The 13,796-nt window shown below is 39.9% G+C and overlaps 1 protein-coding gene across 1 annotated transcript in view; it reads left to right on the top strand.

Annotated features, from left to right (window-relative positions):
- The window catches only part of LOC115846991 (filaggrin-2-like), a 64,918-nt gene extending 52,534 nt beyond the window's left edge, over positions 1-12,384 (top strand). Inside the window, 5 exon segments of the mRNA XM_070045077.1 lie at positions 9,891-9,971; positions 10,956-11,021; positions 11,281-11,353; positions 11,825-11,929; positions 12,189-12,384. Of these exon segments, the coding sequence (XP_069901178.1) occupies positions 9,891-9,971; positions 10,956-11,021; positions 11,281-11,353; positions 11,825-11,929; positions 12,189-12,384 (521 nt within the window).
- The last annotated feature ends 1,412 nt before the right edge of the window (positions 12,385-13,796 follow it).

Consider the following 13,796-nt stretch of genomic DNA (forward strand, 5'->3'; position numbering starts at 1 on the left):
CATATATCATACTGTGTCTCTTCCATGCTTCTCATAGACCCAAAAAGACTTATCTCCCCATAGTAAGAATGACATATTTTCCTCTGTCACTGAAAACTATATGTCCAAATGGCAGATATTCACCATGCAAAAGAAATAAGGAGTCCAAAGAAGAAAAAATTTAATCAAATCCTATATCATTCTCCAACATAGTCATTGTTCCATGTAGTCACCATCAGGATGAAAAAAGGCTTAGCTCAATCATAGATAGCATCATAATTATTACAAAACATCAACTCGGGGCTTCCCTGGTGGCGCAGTGGTTGGGAGTCCGCCTGCCGGTGCAGGGGATACGGGTTCGTGCCCCAGTCCGGGAGGATCCCAGGTGCCGCGGAGCAGCTGGGCCTGTGAGCCATGGCCGCTGAGCCTGTGCGTCCGGAGCCTGTGCTCCGCAACGGGAGAGGCTACAACAGTGAGAGGCCCGCGTACCGCAAAAAAAAAGAAAACAAAAAACATCAACCCAGTGGCTATTAGTAAAGTCAAACCAAGATCAGGGAACAAAATACTGATCATAGGTCCTTCTTACAAAGATACAAAGAGATATTTTCCAATGGAAACTAATGAGAGCAGAAAAACCATGCTGAAGTTTCTTGACAAAGGAAAAGCGATAAAGAAAATCGTCTCCTGTCCTGGAAAGAAAACATATATTCATATATTTTATGACTAGGCAGGAGATTTAATAATTTTAGTAAAACTGTGAACAAGCTTCTACCATTAAAAGGAATATCTCTCTGTGAGAATCATACCCCAAGTTTTCCTTCTCCATGATATCAGACCAGTAGGAATATTAGACAATATCTAGTCCAATGTTTGCATTTTGCAGATGATTCTATCACAGAAATAATCCATACCAAATACCTCAAGTCCCCAACTCTGAGTTTAGTGGTTTTATAAAACCACTTATAAAAGCTGCTTTGCTTTGACTTTTAGTTAAATAAATTAAGCTAAACCTAAATTACCTGTCAAAGTTCAAATGATCTGCAATGGGGCTTCCCTGGTGGCGCAGTGGTTGAGAGTCCGCCTGCCGATGCAGGGGACACGGGTTCATGCCCTGGCCCGGGAAGATCCCACATGTCACGGAGCAGCTGGGCCTGTGAGCCATGGCCGCTGACCCTGCGTGTCCGGAGCCTGTGCTCCGCAACGGGAGAGGCCACAACAGTGAGAGGCCCGCGTACCGAAAAAAAAAAAAAAGATCTGCAATGTACACAGGACTGAGTGAAAAGCAACCAGCAAGCTCATTTTTCTAATTAGTCTCAAACAATATTATGTCTATGTTTGTGCTCCATTAGCCAAATGAAGGGAGCACCACCCACAATGGGAATCCTGCTTCCCTACTTGAAGTACTATCCCCAAATACCCCTACAAAGCTGCAAAGTCCAGACAGTGCCAAGAACACAATCAGCATCCAGTAAATGTTTGCCATTAAGGATGGAATTATAGGCATGATTGAATGAGGGGATGGAGAGTGAGAACCAAGGAAAGAATATTGAGAAAACCCACCATTAAAAGTTCTGCCCAAGTCACATAACAAGTAGGCAGTGGAAACAAAATTTGAAACCCGATTCTATCTTCCAAGTATAAGTTCTTCTCACTGAAAAGGAGAGAGCGTTATCAAAGTTTCAATAGTTCAAATTTCAGGTAAAATGAAGAATGAAATACGTTCATTGATTTTGGTAACTTGACATTTGCAACGTGGAAACAGTTATTTCTGTGGAGAGGTGATGATGTAAACTCTGTTGGAAAGCTTACAAGTGAGTTGGTTTTTAAAGAACTGGAAACAATAAAGGAAGTTCAGCGTAAATATCTAACCACACTTCTCCTGTGAAAAAGCCAAAAATTAATTTCCAACCAAATCCCTTAGGTTTTACCCATCACTAAGTGTCCTGGGATAGAGAGATTCTGGGGGTGAAGGCTGGGAAAACAGTCTGTGGGAGATAATTTTTGAGAATTAAGTAGGGATCATATCATGTAATATCTTGGAAGCCACAGGAAAGAGATTAGATTTCTTTTTTAATTTGTAGTTAAAAAAAACCACGTAACATAAAATTTTATCATTTTATCAATTTTTAAGTACACATTTTAGTAGTATTAAGTATATTCACATCGTTTTGCAACCAACCTCCAGAACTTTTTCATCTGCAAAACTGAAACTCTGTACCCATTAAAAAACAATTCCCTATTTCCCCCCTCCCTGCAGCCCCTGGTAACCACCGTTCTACCTTCTGTTTATCTTAATTTGACTACTAAAGATACCTCATATAAGTGGAATCATGAAGTAGTTGTCTTTTTGTGACTGGCTTATTTCGCTTAGCATAATGTTCTCAAGGCTCATCCATGTTGTAGCATGTCAGATTTTCCCCTTTTTAAGGCTGAATAATATTCCACTGTATGTATACCACATTTTGTTTATCCACTTGTCTGTTGGATGGACATTTAGGTTTCTTCCACTTTTTGGCTATTTTGAATAATGCTTCTATGAACCTCGTTGTGCAAATATATCTTTCAGACCCTGTTTTCAATTCTTTTGGATTGAAATGGGATTGCTGGATCATATGGTAATTTCATATTTAATTTTTTGAGGCACTATCATACTTTTTTTCCGTAGGAGCTGTAGCATTTTACATTCCCACCAACAGTGCACAAGTGTTCCAATTTCTCCAGGTCCTCACCAACACCTGTTATTTTTTGTTTTTCTGATAGTGGCTATCCGAATGAGTATGAGGTGGTATCTCATTATGGTTTTAATTTGCATTTCTCTAATAATTGTGGTATTGCACCTCTGATCTTTTACATCATCTTTGGGTAAATATCAATTCAAGTCCTTTGCCCATTTTTTTATTAGTTTTTGTTGTTGTTGTTGATATGTAATAGGACTTCTTCATATATTTTGGATACTAGCACCTTATAAGGTATGTAATTTGTAAATATTTTCTCCTATAACATAGATTGCCTTTTCATTCTGTTCTACCTTTTGATGCACAAACTTTTTAAGTTTGATGTAGTCCCATTTATCTATTTTTGGTTTTGGTGCCTGTGCAGAAGGCTGGATTTTATTCTGATCTGATAGAAAGTCTTTGAAGAATTTTGAGCAGTGGAGTGATAATAATCTGATTTTTTATTTTAAAAACATTTTAACTGTCTGATAGAGGATCTATCTCCATTGGGATTAAAGGCAAGACTGGAAAAAGAATAACAGGAGTCAATACAAAATATTATAGTAGTTGGGATGAGGGCAGAGGTAATAGAGGGAGTAAGAAGTGGTTATAATTGGTATATATATATATATATATTTTTTTTTTTTTTTTTTTTTTTTTGCGTTACGTGGGCCTCTCACTGCTGTGGCCTCTCCTGTTGCGGAGCACAGGCTCCGGACGCGCAGGCTCAGTGGCCATGGCTCACGGGCCCAGCCACTCCATGGCATGTGGGATCCTCCCGGACCGGGGCACGAACCCGTGTCCCCTGCATCGGCAGGCGGACCCTCAACCACTGCGCCACCAGGGAAGCCCTGGTATATATTTTAAAAGCAGAATCAATAGAACTTGCTGATGGATTGGTTTTGGAGTATAAGAGAGAGTGTAGATTCAAGGGTGACTCCCAGATCTTTGGGCTTGGAAGAGCTTGGCTGAACAGTTCTCACTTCAGGTCTCTCATGCAGTTTTAAGTAATAGTCAGATGTCATCTGGAGTTTCAATCATCTGAAGGCTCAACTAGATCAAACGTACAAGATGGTTCATCCACATGACTGGCAGCTGATACTAGCTGTCAGCTGGGAGCTGAGCTTGGCCACTGACTGTGGGCACCTCTATGTGGCCTCTCCAGCCTGGCAATCCCAAAGAAGTCTGATGTCTTACAAGACACCCAGCCTTCCCCAGAGAGGGCATGCCAAGAAAACCAAGTGGAAGCTGAGTGGTCTTTTCTGAACTAGCCTCAGAAATGACACAGAATCACTTCCTCTTTATTCTACTGGTTACAAGCAAGTCACAAAGTTTGACCCAAATTCAAACAGAAGGACCGCCACCTTTCAAAGAGAGAAATGCCAAACAATTTGAGGATGTGTTTCAAAACCACTACACTTACAATGTCAAGTTTTTCTAGGATAAAAATTTTAAAGGTGAATGTAAGTGAATCCCTCAATTAGAACATAAGTATGAGAGACAGAAGAGAGGCCAGCTTCCTGGAGGTAATGGAATATGTGTAAACTTGGAATACAATTGGATAATCTGTGTGGGCTCAAACATGAAATCTAAGGGACTCAAGGACAGAAGTCAAGCTTGAATACCATCAGTTTAAAGTTAAGATTCATCCAAGACAACACACCGACTGGGAGAAAACATTTGCAAGTCATATATCTGATAAGGGGTTAATATCTAAAATATATGAAGAACTCATACAACTCAACAGCAAAAAAAAAAAAAAAAAAAAAAACAATTTGTAAAAAATAGGCAGATGTGAATAGGAATTTTTCCAAAGAAGACATACAGATGGCCAACAGATATATGAAAAGACCCTCAACACAACTAGTTATGAGGAAAATGCAAATCAAAATCACAGTGAGCTATCACCTCAGACCTGTTAGAATGGCTATTATCAAAAAGATAAGAGATAACAAGTGTTGGTGAGAATGTGGAGAAAAGAGAACCCTTGTGCACTACTGGTGGGAAAGTAAATCAGTGCAGCCACTATGTAAAATGGTATGGAGATTCCTCAAAAAATTAAAATTAGAACTACCATATAATCCATCAATTCAACTTCTGGGTATTTATCCAAAGAAAACAAAAACACTAACTCAAAAAGATATATGAACCCCCATGTTCATTGCAACATTACTTACAATAACCATGATCTGGAAACAACCTTAAGTGTCCATAAGTAGATAAATGGATAAAGAAAACGTGGCATATATATATACATACATACATACATACACACACATACATATGCACACACACGTATACATACAATGGAATATTATTCAGCCATAAAAAGGAATGAAATCTTGCCATTTGTGTCAACATGGATGGGCCTTGAGGGCATTATGCTAAGGTTAATGAGTCAGACAGAGGAAGAAAAATACCATATCATCTCACTTACATGTGGAACGTAAAAGAAACAAACAATAAAAAGAGAAAACAAGCTCATAGATACAGAGAACAGATTGGTGGTTGGTGGAGGTTGCAGGGTGGTCAAAATGGGTATAGGGTGACAAAACTTATAAACTTTCAGTTATAAAATAAGTAAGTCATGGGGATATAATGCACAGTATGTTAACTACAGTTAATAATACTGTGTTGCATATTTGAAAGTGCTAGGAGAGTATATCTTAAAAGTTCTCATCACAAGAAAAAAAATTGTGTAAATATATATGGTGATGGATGTTAAGTAGACTTATCATGGTAATCATTTTGCAGTGTATACAAACATTGAATCATTATGTTGTACACCTGAAACTGAAACAGAGCAGAACCTTATGGTCCTTGCCCCCCACATGTTCTTCAAAAGAAGAATTCCAAGGGGAAAAACATTTAGGAAACCCTGGTTAGACAAGGGTCTTAGGTACAGCACAGCTTCTCAGAGTCAGAGCCTTTAATAGTCTAATGCACATTGTACCTCCAAGAGAATTGTGTGTGCTTTCCCTAACGTCCGAACACTATAACTTATTTCTCACAGAGTACCTATTAATACCCTATATCCCTGATGGTATGAAGATGAGCAAAAAGGAGACTTTATCATGAAGATGGGGACACAGCAATGAGGGTAATGGGATGACAGATCCATGAACAAACAATTAGAATACAATGTGACAAGAGCCATGGGAAAACCCTATGTAGATACAAGTGATTTTAGTAGAACAAATGACTTCAGGGGAAGTCACATATAAGCGATGACATTTCAGGAAGATCTTACAGTATATATAGGAGAGCTTGTTGGGCAGAGAAGAAATACAGCAGAGGAAACAGCATGTGCAATGACATGGGATCAAGAGTGAGGGTGGTATGATCAAGGACAGTAGTTAACATTCAAAGGGACAATCCCATAAGAGACAGTTCGTAGAAGAGGAGGCTACAAAAGTGGATTCCCGTCTGATTTCAAGGTGGCTTGTGGGCCCAAATTTTAAATAATTTGAATTTATTCTATAGGCAAAAGAGACGCCACAAGCTTTAAGGCAGGGAAATGACATGATAAGGTTTGTTTATAAGAAGATGAACCTGGCAGCAGTATAGAAGGGATAGTAGGAAGATATCCTGGTGGTAGAGAAAGACTGATTACAAAGCTGCTGGAAATGGTCAAGATGCAAGGTGACCAGGGTCAAAATCAGATCAGTAGTGCTAGGACAGAAGAGGGCTGGGTCCAGGAGACAAGTCTGCAGTAGGACTGACAGGATAGGATGTGGTGGTCATCTGTGGATGAGGGCGGGAAAAAGGGGGAGAAATGAAGAAGTTCTTAGCCTGAGACACTCAAGAACGATGATGTTACTGATATGACAGTAGACAACAGGAGAAAAGATAATTCTCATTATATATTATAATGGAATCATTTTGAACCTCTTAGGTTTCAGATGACAGGGATATCTAAATACGTGAAGAGATCATATAGGCAGTGAGATATAACGATCTAGAAAAAAAAAGTGCAAGTTTGAGCATGTTCTGCAGAGAGATAGTAGTGTTTTTATAGGAGTGAACACACGGTGTATGGCACGTGTCTGATATTCCAGGGTAATAACAATGATAAAAAGAGAAAAGTAGACCCCTCCTCCCAACTTGGGATAACTAAATGTTTGCACCTCCAATGTCCTCTCTGTTCTCATTTACCACAGTACTTCAAAGACTACTATTAGTGATTTAATTATCTCATAGGCAGGTTTCTTCAATACTCAGAGATGGAATTCACAGTAACCAATGAGGTCACATTAAATCCTAGGTGGGCACACTCTTTTTTTACACTCTTCACCTCTCTTGGATTTCAGAGCCCTCTTACATATGCATATTCTATCACTCTCAGTTCAAGGATCACTGCTCTTCAGCAAATATATATATCAAGCATTGTTAAGTCACCACAGCAGACACAAGAACGTATAAGGGATGACAGATGTATACAAGGAACGTGTGATTTCCAAAGAGACTCTTCTGTAAAATTTCTGGTAGAAAGGACTAATATTAATCTAAATCTGGAAGTTGCTAATATAAGCAGAAATGAGTACTTAAAGAAGTTGTGAAATAAACAGTAGAGAAAGAAAGGTGGGGATAAGGGTGGATCAGAATATGATTGTGAATGAATTAGACCATCTCATAAAGGATGGTGCCTTCTGAGAATGAAGCTTTCGTTGCTATAAAACGGCCACTCTCCTGACCTTCGTTCGGCACCCTGCCAGCTCCTTCAGTCCACACCCTAACTTGTACTTTTGGCAAACTACGTAAGAAAAAAATCTATCCAACTATTCCTACTTAGTATTACCCAAGATGGAAATCTAGGAATGTGCTCTAAGGCATAATACCACTGGGAGCTTAGCTTTTTTTCTTTATTTTATGTTCCCTATTATCATAAGATTCCATATAGAGAGGAAACTAAGGACAGAAATGTACCTTTTCTGAGATTACTCAGTACTCTCTTTGCAGTGCTGCATTGTACAGCCCTAAGACATGGGAGGCCATAAGAGGGTCAGCATTATTGACAGCCTCTACTATTTTCAGAGAGCTTTATCTAAATGTCATACAGCTCTTACTGCCTCCTGCACTGTTGAATCTAAAGATGCAGGGAATTCTTGTGTCCTCCTACAACCTTTGGGATATATGATAATTTAGACAAGTCTTCAGTGAGATAGAAGCTGATCTTAGAAGACCAATCCCATGACTCTCTATTATCTAGATTAATGATAGCTAAATTCTAATTCAATGATTCATCTAATCCTAATTCAATGATTCCATTTTTTCAGGTAATATTTATTCAGTTCTACCATTGAACAGGTGCTTTCATATATGTTGGAGATACAAAGATGAATAAGCTGTAGAGATACAAAAGTCCGTAAACTAGCCTCACAAAGATCACGTACCACATGAGACAATCCCATAAAATGCTAACTATAATTTAGTATATTACATGACGTGTAGAATGAAAAGGACACAGTATGAACAGTGTGCTAAGGATAAATGAAGGAAGGAGATCCTACACAGATTAATTTGTTCAATTAATTTGTATTTTTTGTACAATCATGCAACAGATATTAATAAGTGCCTACTCTAAGCCAGAATCTATTCTAGGTTTGGGGTTTACTGCAGATGGCAAAACAGATAAAATCACTCTCTCAAAGAGCTTATTCTTCTGCGGGAGATAGGTACTACACAAATTTCAAATGGTAATAAATGCTGTAAAGAAATAAATGTGTCAGAGTATCTAGCAGGAAGGAGAGTTACTCTGAGGAGGCATCATCTGAGCACAGACCAGAATTACAAACAGAAGTCAGCTATGTGGAGAACAAAGAACCAATAACCAAGTCAGAGAACAAGGTTTTCTGGAAGGTACAGGCTGAAAAAGACACGATATTCTTCTGAGCTGAGAACTCAGTGTGTCTTCAGCATGGTGAAAAAAGGGAGAATAGAGGTACGAAATGAGATCACAGAGGCAGATGGGGGTCCAATCACAAAGTGAGTAGTGGTAAGAAGTTGTCAACTAAGTATGATGAAAAGCTCTTGGAGTGCTTTAAACAAGAAAGTAACATTTTGATTTACATTTTTTAAACTTCAGTCTATTACTGTATTGATAGTAGATCGTGGAATAAAGCAAAAAGAAAGAGGGAGACTAATTGCACAGTATAGTTGAAAGGATGGTGGCTGGGACTAGGTTGGTGACAGTAAAGATGGAAAAAAGGAGATGAATGGAGGATATTTTGAAGGGAAAGTCAATGGGACTTGTTGATGTACATTAAAGATGAGGAAAACAGGAATGAAGGATGACTTCTAACAATTTAGTCTGACCAAGCTGACAGATGATGGTGCCTTTTCTGGTTCCATTTATTTTGGTCATGTTAAGTTTCAATGCCTACAAACACCTGGAAATTCAAAAAGGCAGCTGGATAACATCCATGTGTCAAACTGAGTGTTCATTTTTACTGCTTGATACCTTAGCAGCATTTAGCACAGTTGACCTGTCCCTCCTGATTCCTCCTGGCTCCCATGACACCATGTTCTCATGGACTCCTCCTACCTCATTGTCACTACTTTTGGGTCTGCTTGGCTGGCTCTGCTTGACCTCTAAAGGTTGACGGTCTCCACAGTTCTATCCTTGGCTTTTTTCCTTATACAGCTACACATCTACTAGGTTGTCTCAACCTAGTCATTTGGCCTGCCATCAGTATGTCAGTGAGACAGCTATAGTCAGTCCAGTGATAGTAAGGGACAATCAGAAGATGCAGAAGAATAGTCAGTGTTCCCCCATGATCAGTTTTAGTATGGCAATAGGCAATATGGATCCAGCACAAGAGGAAAACAAAACTCTCATCATGGTCAAAGAGGAAGCAACTCTAGACAGTCAGGATCTCAGCAGGGCCAAATACTCAGTCTTGGATAGTTTGGTTCTATGCAAGAAAATATGGGTCAAGTATAAGAGGACATGCATCCAATCATGGACAGTCAGGAAAGAGTTCCAGACATTTAGCATCATCTCATAGCAAATCATTTTATATATAGAGTCTAGAATCAGTATAAAGAGACAATGGTGCCTAGTATAGTCAATCCAGTGATAGTGAAAGACAATCAGAAAACTTAGCATCAACCCATGAACAGTCTGGGTGTGGCCATAAACAATCAAAATCTGACAAAATAGGAAAACAAGGCTCTAGCCTCGTGCTAGACTCTCAGGACCAACATCTACCCATGGACAGTCTGGATCTACACATGTAGAATCTGGGCCCAACACAAGAAGACATGGATCCAGCCACAGTCATTTAGGAGAAAGCTCCAAATACTTCTCACAGACAATCATCACCTCTGCAGTCTAGATTCAGTACAAACAGTAGAGATATAACTTTACTCAGTCCAGTGGTAATGAAGGACAGTTAGGTGACTGGATAGACAGTCACTCTCTTCCCACAGGCCACCTGAATATAGGCATGGGCAGTCTGGATCTAGCACAAGAAAAAGAAATGGCTCCAGCCATGGACACTTAAAAGATAGGCCAGGGACTCATCAAAGATGGGTATCCACTCAATCTGGGTCTTCCAATGAAGAATCTGTGTTCAACACATGAGAAAGAAATGGATCCACCTATGGACAATCAAAAGGCAGCACTGGAACTTCAGGGTCAACTCACAGACAAGCACCATTAATATTCTGCAGACATTAACAGTGATGCAGACATCAAGAGACACAGTTATACCCAGGCCAGTAATGATGAAATACAATCTGGAGATACAGAGAAAGAATCACAATAAACCCACTGGCAGTCTGAGTATAGACAAAGATAGTTGGGCTCTAACACAAGAGAAAAACAAGGATTGAGTCTTAGAAACAGAAAAGATAGCTCTATAAACCCTATGAACTCTAGGGCTTGTCAGAGCCAGATATCCACTAATGGTCACTCTGAATCTACAAATGAAATCTCAGGATCCAACTCTAGAAAGAGACAAACATCCAACCACAAACAGACATGAGAGCTTTGGAAAATCAGTGTCCCATCATGGCCACATAAAAATTCATAAACAGTTGGGTCTAGTCATGAAGAGGCTCAGATAGAGAGTGAGGATTAATCCATGAAAAGTTTAGGTCCAGCATAAAAAAGAGACAAGTATCTAGCCATAAAAAGGAGATGGCAGTGGACATTCAGGGTCTACATCCACACAGCCTCTACCACTGTAAGCAGGAAACAGACATCAGTTATAATCAATCTAGTGATAGTAAAAGGCAATCAGGGGATTGAATAGACAGCTTCCACTCATGGTCAGTCTGAGTGTAGTCATAAGCAATCTTGGTCTAGCACAAGAGGAAGACAAGGCTCTACCAAGGAGAATTAGAAGACAACTCTAGACATTCAGAATGTCAACATGGCCAGACAGCAACTCATGGACATTCTGGGTCTACCCAAAGAGAATCTGAGTCCACTATAACAGGAAGACATGTACAGTATTTGGCTATGGAAAATCAGGAGATAGCTCTGAATACTCCAGTTCTGCTTACAGACAATCTGAAAATACAAGGTCTAAATCAAGTATAAGCAGACATTGAGGATCCAGTTAGTTGATAACACAATCAGGAGACTCACATAGAAAGTCAACATTAGTCCATGCATGGTCTGAGTATGATTATGGACAGTTCAGAAACAGGAAGTCAGAAGACGGGTTTATATACTCAGAGTCTCACAAGGACAGACACACACTGGAAGACAGTCTGGACCTACTCATGAACAGCCCAGATCTAGCACCAAAAGCATATAAGGTAGTTATGGACAATCAAGAGATAGCTGTGGACACTCAGGATCTACCCACACACAATCATTTACAAAGTCTGGTTATTGTATCAGCAGAGAAGGGGGATCCAGTTATAGTCAGTCCAGTATATTGAAGGACAATCAGAAGACAGGGAACAACAGTCTTCACCTTCCCATCATGAGTCTGAGTATGGATCTAGTAGCACATGAGGAATAAATTACTCTAGCCACGGGAAATCTGGAGATAGGCCAGGGTTCTATCAAAAATGGACATTTATTCAGAGGCAAGCTAGGTCTACCCATGCAGAATTAGAGTCTAACACAAGAGAAAGATATGGGGCTTTTATGGACAATCTGGGTCATCCCACAGGCAATCATCATCTACACAGACTGGATCTGGAATAAGCAGACATCAAGGAGCCAGTTACAGTCAGGCCACTGATAGTGAAGGGCAATCAGAAGATTCAGAGAGACAGTCAGAATAAACCCATGGGTGGTCTAAAGCCCAGTTCAAAAAACCAGTATGAATTCACTCATGGCCAGTCACTACACAAATCTAGATATTCAGGGTCTCATCAAGGCCAGAGAGCCTTCCCATGGACACTCAGAATCCAGCAGAGGAATAAATCAAGGATCCTGCCACAAGCAGTCAAGACATAGCTCTGACACTCAGGGTCTCTTGAAGGGCTGATGACAATTTATGGACAGTCTGATTCCTCCCATGGATCATCAAGATCAAGCATGGGAGAAAGAGAAAGATCCTCCATGAACATACAGGACACAGTTCTAGAGTCTCAGCCTGGGTATGCAGCAAGCAGACATCGAGGATCCAGTTCCGGTCAGGCCAGTGATAGTGAAGGGAAATCAGAAGATTCAGAGAGGGCATCAGCATCAACTCACGGACAGTCTGGATGTAGACATGTGAAATAGCATTCAGGAGGACAAAGAGATAGGTCCATACAGTCAGAATCTCAAAAGAGCCAGAAAGCCACCCAGGGACAGTCAAGATTCAGCCCAGCAAGCAGATAAGCCTCTAACTAGGAGCACACAGGAGACTGCGCTAGATATTCACAATCTCCTCATGCCCAGATATCCACCAATGGACAGTCTGGGTACACCCATGAGAGAGATCTGAGGATACAACAGAAGGACATGTATCCAGCTATCAACAATCAGAAAATAGCTTGACACTCAGGGTCAGCCTACAAACTTCATCCATACAATCTGACCCTAGTAAAACTAGAAAATGAGCATACAATTATTGTCAGTTTAGTGGTGGTGAAGGAGACCCAAATACAGAGTCAACATAAACCCATGGACAATCAGAGCCCAAAAAAATAAGCCCCCCAAAAGACCCATTCATGAACATTTCTGAAGACCAAGTTAGAAATTCAGAGTCTAGTCAACTACCCATGAGCAGTCAGAATCCAACACCAAAAGAATAATGTATACAACAAATTCTTTCCAGGAAAAAGTCATGGTCATAATCAGGCAAGAGATAGCACACTCAGAAGCCAGACACATCAAACCCAAGGTCAGTTTGGGTCTAATCATATTCAGAAAGTCATTAGTAGAGACAAAGGCAAGGATTTGGGTTATAATTGCAAACATGGCAGCTATGGAAGTGCTGAATATGACTATGGATGATCTGAAAACAATAGAACAGAACATTTAGCTTTGACTCCAGTCCACTGAAATCTGGGAATAAAAGTACAAACAAGCCTAGGCTTGATCAGTCAGGATCTGCTTCTGATCATTCAGAGTCCAGATCAACAGGTAACATAGAAAGGCAAGGATTTAATTTTGGATACTCAAGAATAAGTTATAAACTTAATTTGATACCTATGATCAGTCTGAATCTATCAGAGGTGTAAGACCATCAACTGCTTAGAGCATGTCCCCTGAATGACCTTAGACTATTAGAATCTAGTCATTTTCTAACTAATTCCCCTACTGTCCATAATTCACTTCAACTAGAAAACAGGCAGCTAACAATAGACATTCTAGTAACTCTGAAGTTCAGTCAGGATAATCAAACAGAAAATCATCATCTACTAGTGGACAGATGACTTCTGGCCATGAAAGACCAGGATTCAACTCAACAATACTGGAAGACAGGAGTGCAATAATACCCACCCAAGCAAGTTACATCTACAATCATTTTGAGTCCAGTACAAATGGAAAGCAGGATAATAATGTCCAATCTAGTGATACATCCAGGCAATCATGGTATGAACAAGGACAATCAAGTTCCCCAAAGTGAAAATCACATCTCCAGTTCTTACAAATCTGGTGACAGCAAAGCCCCACCTCCCCCCAAAAAATAGGAGAATGCAACTATT

Source organism: Globicephala melas, chromosome 1 (genome assembly GCF_963455315.2).
Source record: "Globicephala melas chromosome 1, mGloMel1.2, whole genome shotgun sequence".
NCBI classification, from domain to species: domain Eukaryota; kingdom Metazoa; phylum Chordata; class Mammalia; order Artiodactyla; family Delphinidae; genus Globicephala; species Globicephala melas.